The sequence below is a fragment of the Staurois parvus genome, unplaced genomic scaffold (assembly GCF_062004578.1).
Source record: "Staurois parvus isolate SC_StPar_1 unplaced genomic scaffold, SC_StPar_1.0 ptg000877l, whole genome shotgun sequence".
NCBI classification, from domain to species: Eukaryota; Metazoa; Chordata; class Amphibia; order Anura; family Ranidae; genus Staurois; species Staurois parvus.
Window position 1 is genome coordinate 179,212 of NW_028318673.1, and position 13,968 is coordinate 193,179.

Genomic DNA, 13,968 nt, shown 5'->3' on the forward strand with positions numbered 1-13,968 from the left:
CAGAACTGTCTTTTATAGGAGGGACAGTGATGAGGGGATTATAGAACGAGGGTCCCCACCCCCTCTATCACTCATCGCCATCTTCCCAACACAAGAAGTACTGCACTTCCTTATTTAGTCCATGATTTAGTCATGAAGAACAGTGGGGCTGAGGACCACCAGAGGTCAGAGAGTGAGGAGGGGGGAGAACAACCAAGATGAAGACTGGACTGATCGTGAAGACCACCATCATTGGGGTATTGACTCCTCCCTCATTATCACTTTCTGTTTAAGGGTCCAAAGTTGGAGAATGTTATCACATTATTATCACCATGTAAAAGTCTGTGCTCCAATCACATCATCCGATATAAAATGTCCAGCTGGGAGGAAATGGGTGTAACAAAAGAGAATCCATATCATGTTGTCATGGAAATTTTCTATTTACAGGTTGAACTTTAAATGTGTCATATATTAGTGTTATACAAATCCACCACCAAAAACGATTGAATGATCTCACCAGAGCTATTTGCTGGTCAAATTATAAACCAGCAACAGCGCTTGTGCTCTGGGAGCGATGAATAATGATGTCCAATTAGTAGATGTAGTAATACTCAATCACTTTCCAAGTAATCAATAATAGTAAGCAGCCTGAGGAATACTATATCCCTATCATAGAAAATACTCTGCAGCCAAAGGATCTCATGGGAAATTTCTCCACTCCATTTCATACCTCCATATATACATGCAGCACACTCAGGAACAAAGAAGAGAACATAATGGTGCCGTACGTTTCTACCATTTATCTATTTAATAAAAAAAGCTCATAAAAATCTCACAAACAAGGTGTCCAGACAGACACCAGCTTAAACTGCAATGCTCAACAGAGGTGGGGTACAAATACCGCTCACCACGGATCACCTCCACCGAACAATGGACAAGGAGCGTTCTGACATCCGCATCGAGTAGGCCACGCCCAGCGCGTTTCGTCACCACGTCATCAAGGGGCGGTACAGATGGAAACGTCAGATGGCTCATACAAATACCGCCGTACATTTACATAATGCTAATGACCCGCCAATCACCGCGGCGCTGTCTCACTCCACCACCGCTCGATTAATCAGGTCATTAGAACTCTCCATTCAGTCCGCTCCACACGAATGTAGATAGGATGAATAAATGGCTGAATCCAAACCTTTGTGTGTCTGACCCTCCACAGTGAAACGCTATTGAAGGGCCACCCACACAAACATACAAAAATTCAATACATTTTATCGTGTGTATGGCTCTCCCCCGCTCGTAACAACATTAAAGGGCCATACACACAACTTAAAGCATCACTCTTCTCATAAAGGAAAAATATATATCAAATACCAAATATATATAAAAAACAGTCATTAATATACACACAAAAATAAGGGAATAGACGACCTAATTCCTATTTCCCCTGCATGTAAATACTAATACAAGGAATTAATATAAAATAAAATAAAAATTAAAAATAAAAAATATATAAAAAAAACCACCATCTTCCTAAAATTATAATCTCCAAAACATATAAAATATATGTGTAGCCAGTTCCCATCCTCCAATCTCTATAGCTAGCCACTATATTTAAAAATTAGTCAAAAAACAATTCAAATCAATATCTATATTTAAACCTTTTGGTACTAAAGAATCCAGTTCATATGTCCAAAACGTCTCTTTCTTGGATATTTCTTTAATCAAATCAGTACCCTCCAATGTCTTTCTGCTCTCTCAATACCATAAAATGTCGCTAAACTTGGATCACTATTGTGTTTTCATTTGAAATGTCTTCAGACTCTGTGTTTCTCAAATCCTCTTTTTGTATTATTCAAATGTTCATTTATCCTAGTTTTTAACTGTCTCCCTGTTCTTCCTATATACTGACATTGACACGGCATTCTAAAACATATATTACATGAGGGGAATGACATGAAATAAGTTGCATCAATACTATATTCCTTTTTTGTTATATTTGAAACAAATGTCTTCCTTTTTATTTTCCCAGATCTATTAACCGTTCTACAAGCTTTACATTTGTTACAATAAACAAAGCCCTTAATATCAGGGAAGAAGTTTACTTCTTTAGGTGATCTAAAACATTATGTACCAATTTCCTCCTTACAGATCTATTTTTCTCATAAATAAATTTAGGTCTTTCAGGAATAATCTTTTTCAGTGTCTCATCTTTTAACAAAATTGGCCAACATTTTTTAAAAATACCCTCAATCTTTTTATATTGATTATTAAAGTTGGTAATAAAGGCAATATCAAATCTATCATTTTTAATCTTTCTCTTAGACAGGAAACTACTTCTATCTTTTCTATCAATAACTTCCCTTTCAGCCACCAAAAAGGGTTTTTTATATCCTTTATCAATAAACCTGTCTATCAATAGATCGGTTTGGTCAACGAAATCTTTCCTTAACCATTTCAATACCATGCAATTTTACACCTTCCTGCCCAGGCCAGTTTTCAGGTTTCAGCGCTCTCACACTTTGAATGACAATTGCGCAGTCATACAACATTGTACCCAAACTAAAATTTTTGTCATTTTCTTCACACAACTAGAGCTTTCTTTTGGTGGTATTTAATCACCGCTGGGGTTTTTATTTTTTGCTAAATTAACAAAAAAGACCAAAAATTTTGAAAAAAAACACATTTTTCTTTGTTTCTGTTATAAAAGTTTACAAATAAATAATTGTTCTTCATAAATTTAGGCCGAGATGTATTCTGCTCCATGTCTTTGGTGAAAATAACCCAAATTAGGATGTATTATTTAGTTTGTAGGAAAGTTATAGAGTTCACAAACTATGGTATATATCTGAATATTGATCAGTCCTGAAGTACTGACGGCCAATCTAATTTCTTGAGGTCCAAGAATGTCAGAATAGTACAGATATCCCCCAAATGACCCCTTTTTGCAGAGTAGACAGTCCGACGTACTTCATAAGAGGAATGGCGAGTTTTTTGAAGTTGTATTTTTTTGTCATAATTTTTCGGAAAATGAAAAAATTAAAAAAAGTATTTTCACTATTTTTTTTTTTACATCCTGTCACCAGTGCAGTACAGCGTCATCATATAACTGGCATGGCGGTGAACAGCGACACTGACTGGTGACAGTATGAAAAAAAATATATATATTTTTTTTAATTTTTTTATTATATTTAATTTTTTATTACATTTTTTTAATTTTTTTTAAGATTTTTTTTTCATATTTTACTATGACCAAAGTAGTACAATGTTACCAAAGTAACATTGTACTACTTTGGGGAAGTGATCAGTATTTTTTTTTTTTTACACAATTTGCTTATAGCAAAGAATTACTTTGCTATAAGCAAGCATTTACCTGAATGAAATCGATTCATTCAGATTTTTTTTTTTTTTTGTGCTTAGCTGTGATTTGGTCACAGCTAATCACATGACATGTACATGTGATTAGCTATGACCATTCACAGCTAGGCACTAGTATACAATGGATGGCATCATGAATGAAGCCATCCATTGTATACAACTGTCATGTGACCTGCTGTGATTGGTCACAGCAGGTCACATGGTACCAGCAACGGGAGGCGGTACTCGGATCTGTCATCAGCCGTGTCCGAGGTGCACGGCCGGTGACAGATCGCACTGCTGTGCCGCTCTGCATTAGCGCAAACTGCGCATGTGCGGGAAGACGCCAAATGGCGTGCACCCGGAGTGGAGATACACTTCTGAAGCAGCCAAACGGCCATTGGCAGGGCGGCTAATGGTTAAACTACAGTTTCTTTTAACCATTTAGGATGATGTCCACTAGAAACTGGAATGGAGCTGTTTTTATCTTTAACAAAAGATTTAGTATAAATCTGTCCCTCATATTTATAGAAGTTTAAATCCAGGAAATGAACCCGTTCAAAATCCTTCGTAACTGTAAACTTTAAACCAGAACAATTCTCATTAATACAATGTGAAAATACATGAAGATCTATTTCAGAGCCCCTCCAAAGCCCCTCCAGATAAATGGTAAAAACGTACGGCACCATTATGTTCTCTTCTTTGTTCCTGAGTGTGCTGCATGTATATATGGAGGTATGAAATGGAGTGGAGACATTTCCCATGAGATCCTTTGGCTGCAGAGTATTTCCTATGATGGGGATATAGTATTCCTCAGGCTGCTTACTATTATTGATTACTTGGAAAGTGATTGAGTATTACTACATCTACTAATTGGACATCATTATTCATCGCTCCCAGAGCACAAGCGCTGTTGCTGGTTTATAATTTGACCAGCAAATAGCTCTGGTGAGATCATTCCATCGTTTTTGGTGGTGGATTTCTCAGTGTTATGAAGTCACTGAAGATTATTTTGGACACTAATAGATATATTTATATATTGTTTTTGGACACTATATTTATTTTACACACCATGTGGTTTTTGGATATTTTATTTATTTTTTGGTCACTTTATATATGGTGATAGATATATTTATATAATTTATTAATAGAGCATGCCCTTATGATATAATTGTTCAGAGGGGTAAAAGTGCCCAGTATGGAAGGGGTTAGTGGGGTACCCCAAGGTTCAGTTTTATTAGTGGGATACCCAAAAGTTCAGTGTTATTAGTGGGGTACCCAAAGGTTCAGTGTTATTAGTGGGGTACCCAAAGGTTCAGTGTTATTAGTGGGGTTCCCCAAGGTTCAGAGGTATTAGTGGGGTTCCCCAAGGTTCAGAGGTATTAGTGGGGTTCCCCAAGGTTCAGTGTTATTAGTGGGGTTCCCCAAAGTTCAGAGGTATTAGTGGGGTTCCCCAAGGTTCAGTGTTATTAGTGGGGTACCCCAATGTTCAGTGTTATTAGTGGGGTACCCCAAGGGTCAGTGTTATTAGTGGGGTACCCCAAGGTTCAGTGTTATTAGTGGGGTACCCCAAGGTTCAGTGGTATTAGTGGGTACCCCAAGGTTCAGTGTTATTAGTGGGGTTCCCCAAGGTTCAGTGTTATTAGTGGGGTACCCCAAGGTTCAGTGTTATTAGTGGGGTACCCCAGGGTTCAGTGTTATTAGTGGGGTACCCCAGGGATCAGTGTTGGGACCCTTACTTATTAATATATATATAAACAATATGGGGTGTGAGATTATAAATCCCATTCCAGTCTTTGCAGATGACACCAAGCTGTGCCGGGGAATAACGTCCTTACAGGATGTCTCCAACTTACAAGCCGACCTCAATGCTCTGTGTAATTGGGGGACTATGGGGCCAATGAGGGCTAATGGTGATAAATGTAAGGCTCTGCACTTGGGGGGGCTAAGAATATGCATGCATCATACATACTAGGGGGTACAACTGGGGAGTCAATGGTGGAGAAGGATCTGGGGGGGGGTCAATGGTAGAAAAGGATCTGGGGGGTCAATGGTGGAGAAGTATCTGGGGGGCAATAGTGGAGAAGGATCTGGGGAGGTCAATGGTGGTGAAGCATCTGGGGTGGTCAATGGTGGAGAAGGATCTGGGGGGTTAATGGTGTAGAAGGATTTGGAGGGTCAATAGTGGAGGAAGATTTGGGGGGGTCAATGGTAGAGAAGGATCTGGGGGGGTCAATGGTAGAGAAGGATCTGGGGGGGTCAATGGTGGAGAAGGATCTGGGGGGCAATTGCGGAGAAGGATCTGGAGGGGTCAATGGTGGAGAAGGATCTGGGGGTTATGGTAGATTACCAGCTTAATAATGGCAGCAATGCAAAGCCGCGGGTTCTAAAGCGAGCAAAATCCTCTCTTGTATAAGGAGAGTTATAGACTCCAGAGAGAGAGATGTCATCAATTCACAAAAAGAACATTGGGGAACTGGAGAAAGTACAGAGAAGGGCAACCAAACTGATACGAGGCATGGAGGAGATCAGCTATGAGGAGAGATTAGAGGAACTGAATGTATTCTCTACTGAGAAGAGGAGATTAAGGGGGGATATGATCTCCATGTATAATATATAAGGGGGGGGATATGATCTCCATGTATAATACATAAGGGGGGATATGATCTCCATGTATAATACATAAGGGGGATATGATCTCCATGTATAATACATAAGGGGGATATGATCTCCATGTATAATATATAAGGGGGGATATGATCTCCATGTATAATACATAAGGGGGGATATGATCTCCATGTATAATACATAAGGGGGGATATGATCTCCATGTATAATACATAAGGGGGGGATATGATCTCCATGTATAATACATAAGGGGGATATGATCTCCATGTATAATACATAAGGGGGGATATGATCTCCATGTATAATACATAAGGGGGGGATATGATCTCCATGTATAATACATAAGGGGGATATGATCTCCATGTATAATACATAAGGGGGGATATGATCTCCATGTATAATACATAAAGGGGGATATGATCTCCATGTATAATACATAAGGGGGGGATATGATCTCCATGTATAATACATAAGGGGGTGATATGATCTCCATGTATAATACATAAGGGGGATATGATCTCCATGTATAATACATAAGGGGGGGATATGATCTCCATGTATAATACATAAGGGGGGATATGATCTCCATGTATAATACATAAGGGGGGATATGATCTCCATGTATAATACATAAGGGGGATATGATCTCCATGTATAATACATAAGGGGGGATATGATCTCCATGTATAATACATAAGGGGGATATGATCTCCATGTATAATACATAAGGGGGATATGATCTCCATGTATAATACATAAGGGGGGATATGATCTCCATGTATAATACATAAGGGGGGATATGATCACCATGTATAATACATAAGGGGGATATGATCTCCATGTATAATACATAAGGGGGGATATGATCTCCATGTATAATACATAAGGGGGGATATGATCTCCATGTATAATACATAAGGGGGATATGATCTCCATGTATAATACATAAGGGGGGATATGATCTCCATGTATAATACATAAGGGGGGATATGATCACCATGTATAATACATAAGGGGGGATATGATCTCCATGTATAATACATAAGGGGGATATGATCTATATGTATAATACATAAGGGGGGGATATGATCTCCATGTATAATACATAAGGGGGGATATGATCTCCATGTATAATACATAAGGGGGGATATGATCTCCATGTATAATACATAAGGGGGGATATGATCTCCATGTATAATACATAAGGGGGGATATGATCTCCATGTATAATACATAAGGGGGGATATGATCTCCATGTATAATACATAAGGGGGATATGATCTCCATGTATAATACATAAGGGGGGATATGATCTCCATGTATAATACATAAGGGGGGATATGATCTCCATGTATAATACATAAGGGGGGATATGATCTCCATGTATAATACATGAGGGGGGGATATGATCTCCATGTATAATACATAAGGGGGGATATGATCTCCATGTATAATACATGAGGGGGGGGGGATATGATCTCCATGTATAATACATAAGGGGGGGATATGATCTCCATGTATAACACATAAGGGGGGATATGATCTCCATGTATAATACATAAGGGGGGGATTGCTGTAGGAAAGTCCTGGATTCTTTCTTGGATACACAGAATATAACTGGATATAACATTTATAGGGAAAGTTGATCCATGGAATATCCGATTGCCTCTCGGGGGGTCAGGAAGGGATTTTTTCCCCTGCAGGAGCAGATTGGATTGTGCTTTGCTGGGATTTTGCCTTCTGGTGGATCAGCTGTGGGTGTCGGATTATAACTTTTATTTTTAATGGTACAACTAGATGGAATGTCTTTTTTCAGCCAGACTAACTATGTAACTATGTAGGTCCCACACCGCTGCCTCCCATCTCCTGAGACTGCACTCAGTGACTTGGGTCTGAGACACTACAGACATATCCCTCCACCCGGCACAGGTGACAAATACTGGGAAAATTGCTATGTCACCACCATGAGGAATAAGATCAAAAGCACATGTCCAGGTGCCTAGGTCTAGTAACAATTATGGTGAAAATGAACATTTTGCTGCCAGCTGAACCCCAGAACCTCCATAAATCCAGTCTAGATACATAAATTGTGTCTGCAGCACAGAGAAGGAAGATTATCCGAGAGAAATCCAGGAATACAGGACGGGGAACACAGCTCAGGAAAGTGACCAGGGGATTACAGGCTGATATCACCCAGTCCCCGCCCTACTCTGGACCAATCAGTGAGCAGTATGGGTGGAGGAATGGATTTAGTGTTCATGACCCACCTGTGCTGATCTCTGTAGGAGTGTCCTCCTCTATAAATGTCCCCATTATTCCATCCTCCTCCATAGACTGCTGATCATCCCTCACATACGCCTCTTCTTCTTCTGCTTTCACCTCAAATTCTATATCAATCAGATCTTCAACCTAAAACAAAATAATTTTAGAAGAGTTCATCTGTAAAACATGAACTCCAATATTGTGGCATCACATAAAAAAATCACTTCTATGAGTCCATGTTCTGAATGCTCCATCCCACCAACCTTGTAATAGTGAGGGATGGTGTGACCTTCCTGTGTGGAATCCCGGGAATACAGAGGACGGGGACATCTCTCTGGTGGGTTCCTGGTATTAGGTGTCTCCATCATATCCTTGTGTCCTTCTGAAAACTCCTCCATCACTCCATACTCCTCATCCTCCTCTTTATACTCTTCTTTAACATCAATATTATCATCCCCGAGGATTCCACTCTGAAAGATATAATAAAACATTCATTGTAACAAACATGCTGTGTATAAATCACAACTACCAATAATTGTCATCATCTACCTGATGATGGTGAGGGATGGTGTGACCTTCCTGTGTGGAATCCCGGGAATACAGAGGACGGGGACATCTCTCTGGTGGGTTCCCATGACTGGATCCATCTGTAGGAAACACACACACTGACTGAATCCATTGTTTCTATGTGTTTATCAGATGATGGGGGATCTAGGTGGATCCTCCGTACTGCTCTCTCCTTTACAATAAAGTCTCCTCTTACCCGGTGATGTGAGGGGCGGCTGATTGTCCATCATGACGTCCTTGTAGAGATCCTTGTGTCCTTCTAAATACTCCCACTCCTCCATGGAGAAATAGACAGTGACACCCTGACACCTTATAGGAACCTGACACACACAATGATACAGTCACCATCCAGACACATCCCTTGTCTGTTACTGGAGAATGTCCCAGAATTCCCGGCACCGCTCACCTCTCCTGTCAGCAGCTCAGTGATCTCTCTGGTGACTTCTAGAATCTTCTTCTTCTTTCTCTCTTCTATCAGGGAGGGAGGTGGAGGCAATGTGATGTCATATGATCTCCAGACTTCACAGGAGGAAAACTCTACATCTGAACACAAAGAGTCACATCAAATGATATTCCCAGAATCCTCCTCACCTCTCCATTCAGGTCTCCATTTTATTAAAGCCCCACTTCAGGCTGAGGTATCATTTCCCCCCACAGGACCCCCACACTACGCAGGGTATAAGGAATTCTGACGTCATTACATACAACACAGGATCTACAGTTCTGTTTTTCTTATGAGGATGCCAAGGGTCCCCCACATCCTAAGACCATAGAATAAAAAGAAAGGAGCCAAATGGAAGGACATCGGGAGGAGGAGCTGTGAGGTCAGTGTGATGTCATAGGATTCTCTGACTCTGGATGGAGGGACATTGGGAGGAGGAGCTGTGAGGTCAGTGTGATGTCATAGGATTCTCTGACTCTGGATGGAGGGACATTGGGAGGAGGAGCTGTGAGGTCAGTGTGATGTCATAGGATTCTCCATTCCCCGCCACTTATAAAAGTGGTATAATCCATTAGTATAGACTGATGAGGTGAGAAGGTGACACTTCTCCACAATGAGGAGAATGTTCCGGCCCCAGAAGTGGGGGAATGTTCTGCCCCTGAAGGGGTTCATCTGGGTTCTGCTTGTCACATTTTTAGTGCAGGTTTGGTGTGGTAAAAAAAAAGCCACACAAAAAATGCACCTTCCCATTGAAATCAATGGAAAACATGGCAAACCACATCAAAAATGCACTTGCCTTGTGTTTTTGGTGCAGTTTGTGAGTCACATGCATTGAGTGCACTTGTTGGGGTCAAAGAACAGCCTCATTCACTTCAATGGGTCACATTCAGCAGGAGCTACACCAGCAATGGGCAAACTACGGCCCGCGGGCCGTATACGGCCCGGCGGACCTTTTAATCCGGCCCGCGGAGCTAGGCTCCCGCAAGGCCAGTGGTCGGCAAGCCGCGGCTCTTTACAAAATTAGATGCGGCTCTCCTGTGTGCCGGGCGCCCGCTCCCCTCCCTCCTCTCGGGCGGGCGGGCGGCCTCCTCTCCTCCTCTCCCCTCCCCTCCTCTCCTCTCGGATGGCCGCCCCCCCTCTCGGATGGCCGCCCCCTCCCTCCCTCCTCTCGGGCGTCAGGACTCTGCAGCTGTCAGGATGTAGGCGGGGCAGCCAGGATGTAGGCGGGGCAGCCAGGATGTAGGCGGGGCAGCGTGACAAACTCTTCTCTCACAGTCCTCCCTGAAGACCAGAACGGCGCGGGAATACGAGAGGAACGCGCGGAGCAAAGGTAAGTGAATTGACACAGGGGGGACTTACTATATGGGGGATGAATTACTATATGGAGGACTTACTATATGGGGGACTTACTATATGGGGAATGAATTACTATATGGAGGACTTACTATATGGGGAATGAATTACTATATGGGGAATGAATTACTATATGGAGGACTTACTATATGGGGAATGAATTACTATATGGAGGACTTACTATATGGGGAATGAATTACTATATGGGGGACTTACTATATGGGGAATGAATTACTATATGGGGGACTTACTATATGGGGAATGAATTACTATATGGAGGACTTACTATATGGGGAATGAATTACTATATGGAGGACTTACTATATGGGGAATGAATTACTATATGGGGGACTTACTATATGGGGAATGAATTACTATATGGAGGACTTACTATATGGGGAATGAATTACTATATGGAGGACTTACTATATGGGGGATGAATTACTATATGGAGGATGAATTACTATGTGGGGGATGAATTACTATGGGGGATGAATTACTATATGGGGGATGAATTACTATATGGGGGATGAATTGCTATATGGGGGATGAATTACTATATGGGGGATTAATTACTATGCTTACTATGGGGGAATATTACTATACTTACTATGGATGACACATACACATCATTCATCTACTCTTGGTCCGGCCCCCGGGTCCAATATATGAACCCATTGCGGCCCTCAAGTCAAAAAGTTTGCCCACCCCTGAGCTACACCCATCAAAAGTGACATCTTGGGGATAATTCCTGCTGTGACTGCGAAGACAACCATCACTACTGGGATATGTGTAGACACTGCCCACTGCCTCTGCAGATATAGGGGGCAGTAAAAGTTCAGCTCAACTGTGAGGTCTAACAATATAAAGGAAAACTCTGCTTCAAAACTAAATAAGTGTGGGGTTCCCCTTTAATATCCATACCAGACCCTCATCCAGCATTAGGAGAAGAATGAAGATGAAGGGGAACTCCACTTCAAAATGAACTAATGATAACACGGTGTTATCTTATTGACAAATGGTGGGTCCCCATATACCCCAGTAATGGTTGGCTCCCCCGGACTCCATTGTAATGGTGGGTTCCCCCACACACCCCAGCAATGGTGCCCCCCCGTGCACACACCCTGGTAATGGTGAGCCCTCCCGCACACACCCAGGTTATGGTGGATTCCTCCATACACATAAGTAATGGTAGGTCCCCCTGCATAGCCCAGCAATGGGGGTTTTCCCCACACTCCCTGGTAAAGGTAAGTCCCCCCACACACCCCTGCCATGGGCCCATTAGCACACCTAGGATTGACACGGGGTGATGCCAGTTAGAGGGGTGGGAGATTAGTGAACATTCTCTCCTGGAATCCCACTTCCTTCATTGAACATTTACTCCTGGATTTCCACTTCCCATGGTGAACATTCACTCCTGGATTTCTCCCTCCTGGAGTGAGCATTCGCTCCTGGATCTCCCCTTCTTTCAGTGAATGTTCACTCCTGGATCCCCCTTCCTTCAGTGAACATTGACTGGTGGATATCAGAGGATGGGGAGACGTCAGAGGTCCATCATATGACAGGAGAGACATCAGAGGTCCATCAGCTTCATCTGAGAATGGGGAGACATCAAAATGTCCATCAGTTTCATTGTAGAACAAGGGAGTCATCAGAGGTCCATCAGCTTCATCAGAGGATAGGCATACATCAGAGGTCCATTAGCCTCATTGGAGATGGGAGACATCAGAGGTCCATTAGCTTCATCAGAGGACAGAGGAGACATCAGAGGTCCATCAGCTTCATTAGAGACAGGGGAGACATCAGAGTTCCATTAGCTTTATCAGAGGACAGAGGAGAAGTCAGAGGTCCATCAGCTTCATCGTAGGACTAGGGAGACATCAGAGTTCCATCAGCTTCATCAGAGGATAGGCAGACATCAGAGGTCCATCAGCTTCATTAGAGACAGGGGAGACATCAGAGTTCCATTAGCTTTATCAGAGGACAGAGGAGAAATCAGAGGTCTATCAGCTTCATCAGAGGACAGGGGAGACATCAGAGGTCCATCAGCTTCATCGTAGGACTAGGGAGACATCAGAGTTCCATCAGCTTTATTGGAGGACAGGGGAGTCATCAGAGGTCCATCAACTTCATCAGAGGACAGGGGAGACATCAGAGGTCCATCAGCTTCATCGTAGGACAAGGAAGACATCAGAGTTCCATCAGCTTTATTGGATGACAGAGGAGTCATCAGAGGTTGTCACGGATCCCACCCACATGCACACGCCCACAGCGACTTGCTAACCTAGGCGTGCACGTCTGGCCATGACTTGGTGTAAAGAGGGAATGAGGGGGACTTATTTTGTCACAGCCCGCACTACCTCTCCTCTCATATTAGGACCCATGCAGTTTATGTTGTCTATATGGAGGAGGTGTAGGGTTAGATTCATCCTAGGCTCTAAGTGTTCCCCCTTGACCAACATCATTTTTAATCCAAGTCTCCCAGATGGTCTGGCCATTGGTCGAGTCCATCCTTGGGCTGAGGCTTATCTATTCCAATTGTGACATTTGGTCAATCCCGTAATTCACAACCTTAAATTCTCCCGACATTCAAAAAGCTGCTCGTATTCCACCCCATCAGTATTTTATCTACAGATACAACACATTTTTGCCTCCAAAGCCTCTTCTCTGACTCTTGAACAACCTACCCCTTTAGATCATATCTGCATCCAAGGCCCACACCACCGGGACATCATTTCCGCTACGTATACATTGCTTGTAGATGTCGCCCTTTTTCTATTGGTTCTCCCCTTTATATGTGTAAATGGTCCCGTTTCCTTCAATGTGATATTGGGTTGGATCAATGGAGTAGGATTTGGGAGGCCTCTTCTAAATCTTCTGTGTGTGTAATGTGTACAGAAAATCCTTCTAAGACCCCCATGTTTTGGTATCGGACCCCTGAGGTTCTCCATGATAGTAACCTGAATGTTTCTTCTGTTTGCTGGTGTTGTGGGACGGAAACTGACACTCTTTTCCACATTTTTTGGGATTGCCGGTCCATTGCGCCCTTTTGGGGGAGGTCCTTAACCCATTGTGGTGACTTCTGCGGGCTCCTGTCCCTTTTGAGCCCATTTACTTTCTGTTGGGTCTACCTTTTTAGGGTCTCTCTAAATATGAACGGAAACTTTCCACCTACATGAGGGCAGCCAGGAGAACCATTCCCATGCATTGGCTGTCTTCTATGTCCCCCATGTTACCGGCACTGATGAAAGTCAGAGCAGAAATGAGAAAGTTGGAGTACCTACCTGCTTTACACCCTGCTACTGTCCCTGCGCTGGAGGCAGTTCAGGACCCACGGGACACCTATGACACCGATCTGTCTGCTCCGATCATTTGTGATTGAT

The 13,968-nt window shown here is 42.6% G+C and overlaps 1 protein-coding gene across 1 annotated transcript in view; it reads right to left on the minus strand.

The window, feature by feature from the left end:
• The window catches only part of LOC149443071 (uncharacterized), a 145,822-nt gene that overhangs the window by 129,649 nt on the left and 2,205 nt on the right, over positions 1-13,968 (minus strand). Inside the window, 3 exon segments of the mRNA XM_089655915.1 lie at positions 710-782; positions 8,487-8,693; positions 8,773-8,870. Coding sequence (XP_089512041.1) covers positions 710-782; positions 8,487-8,693; positions 8,773-8,870 — 378 coding nt within the window.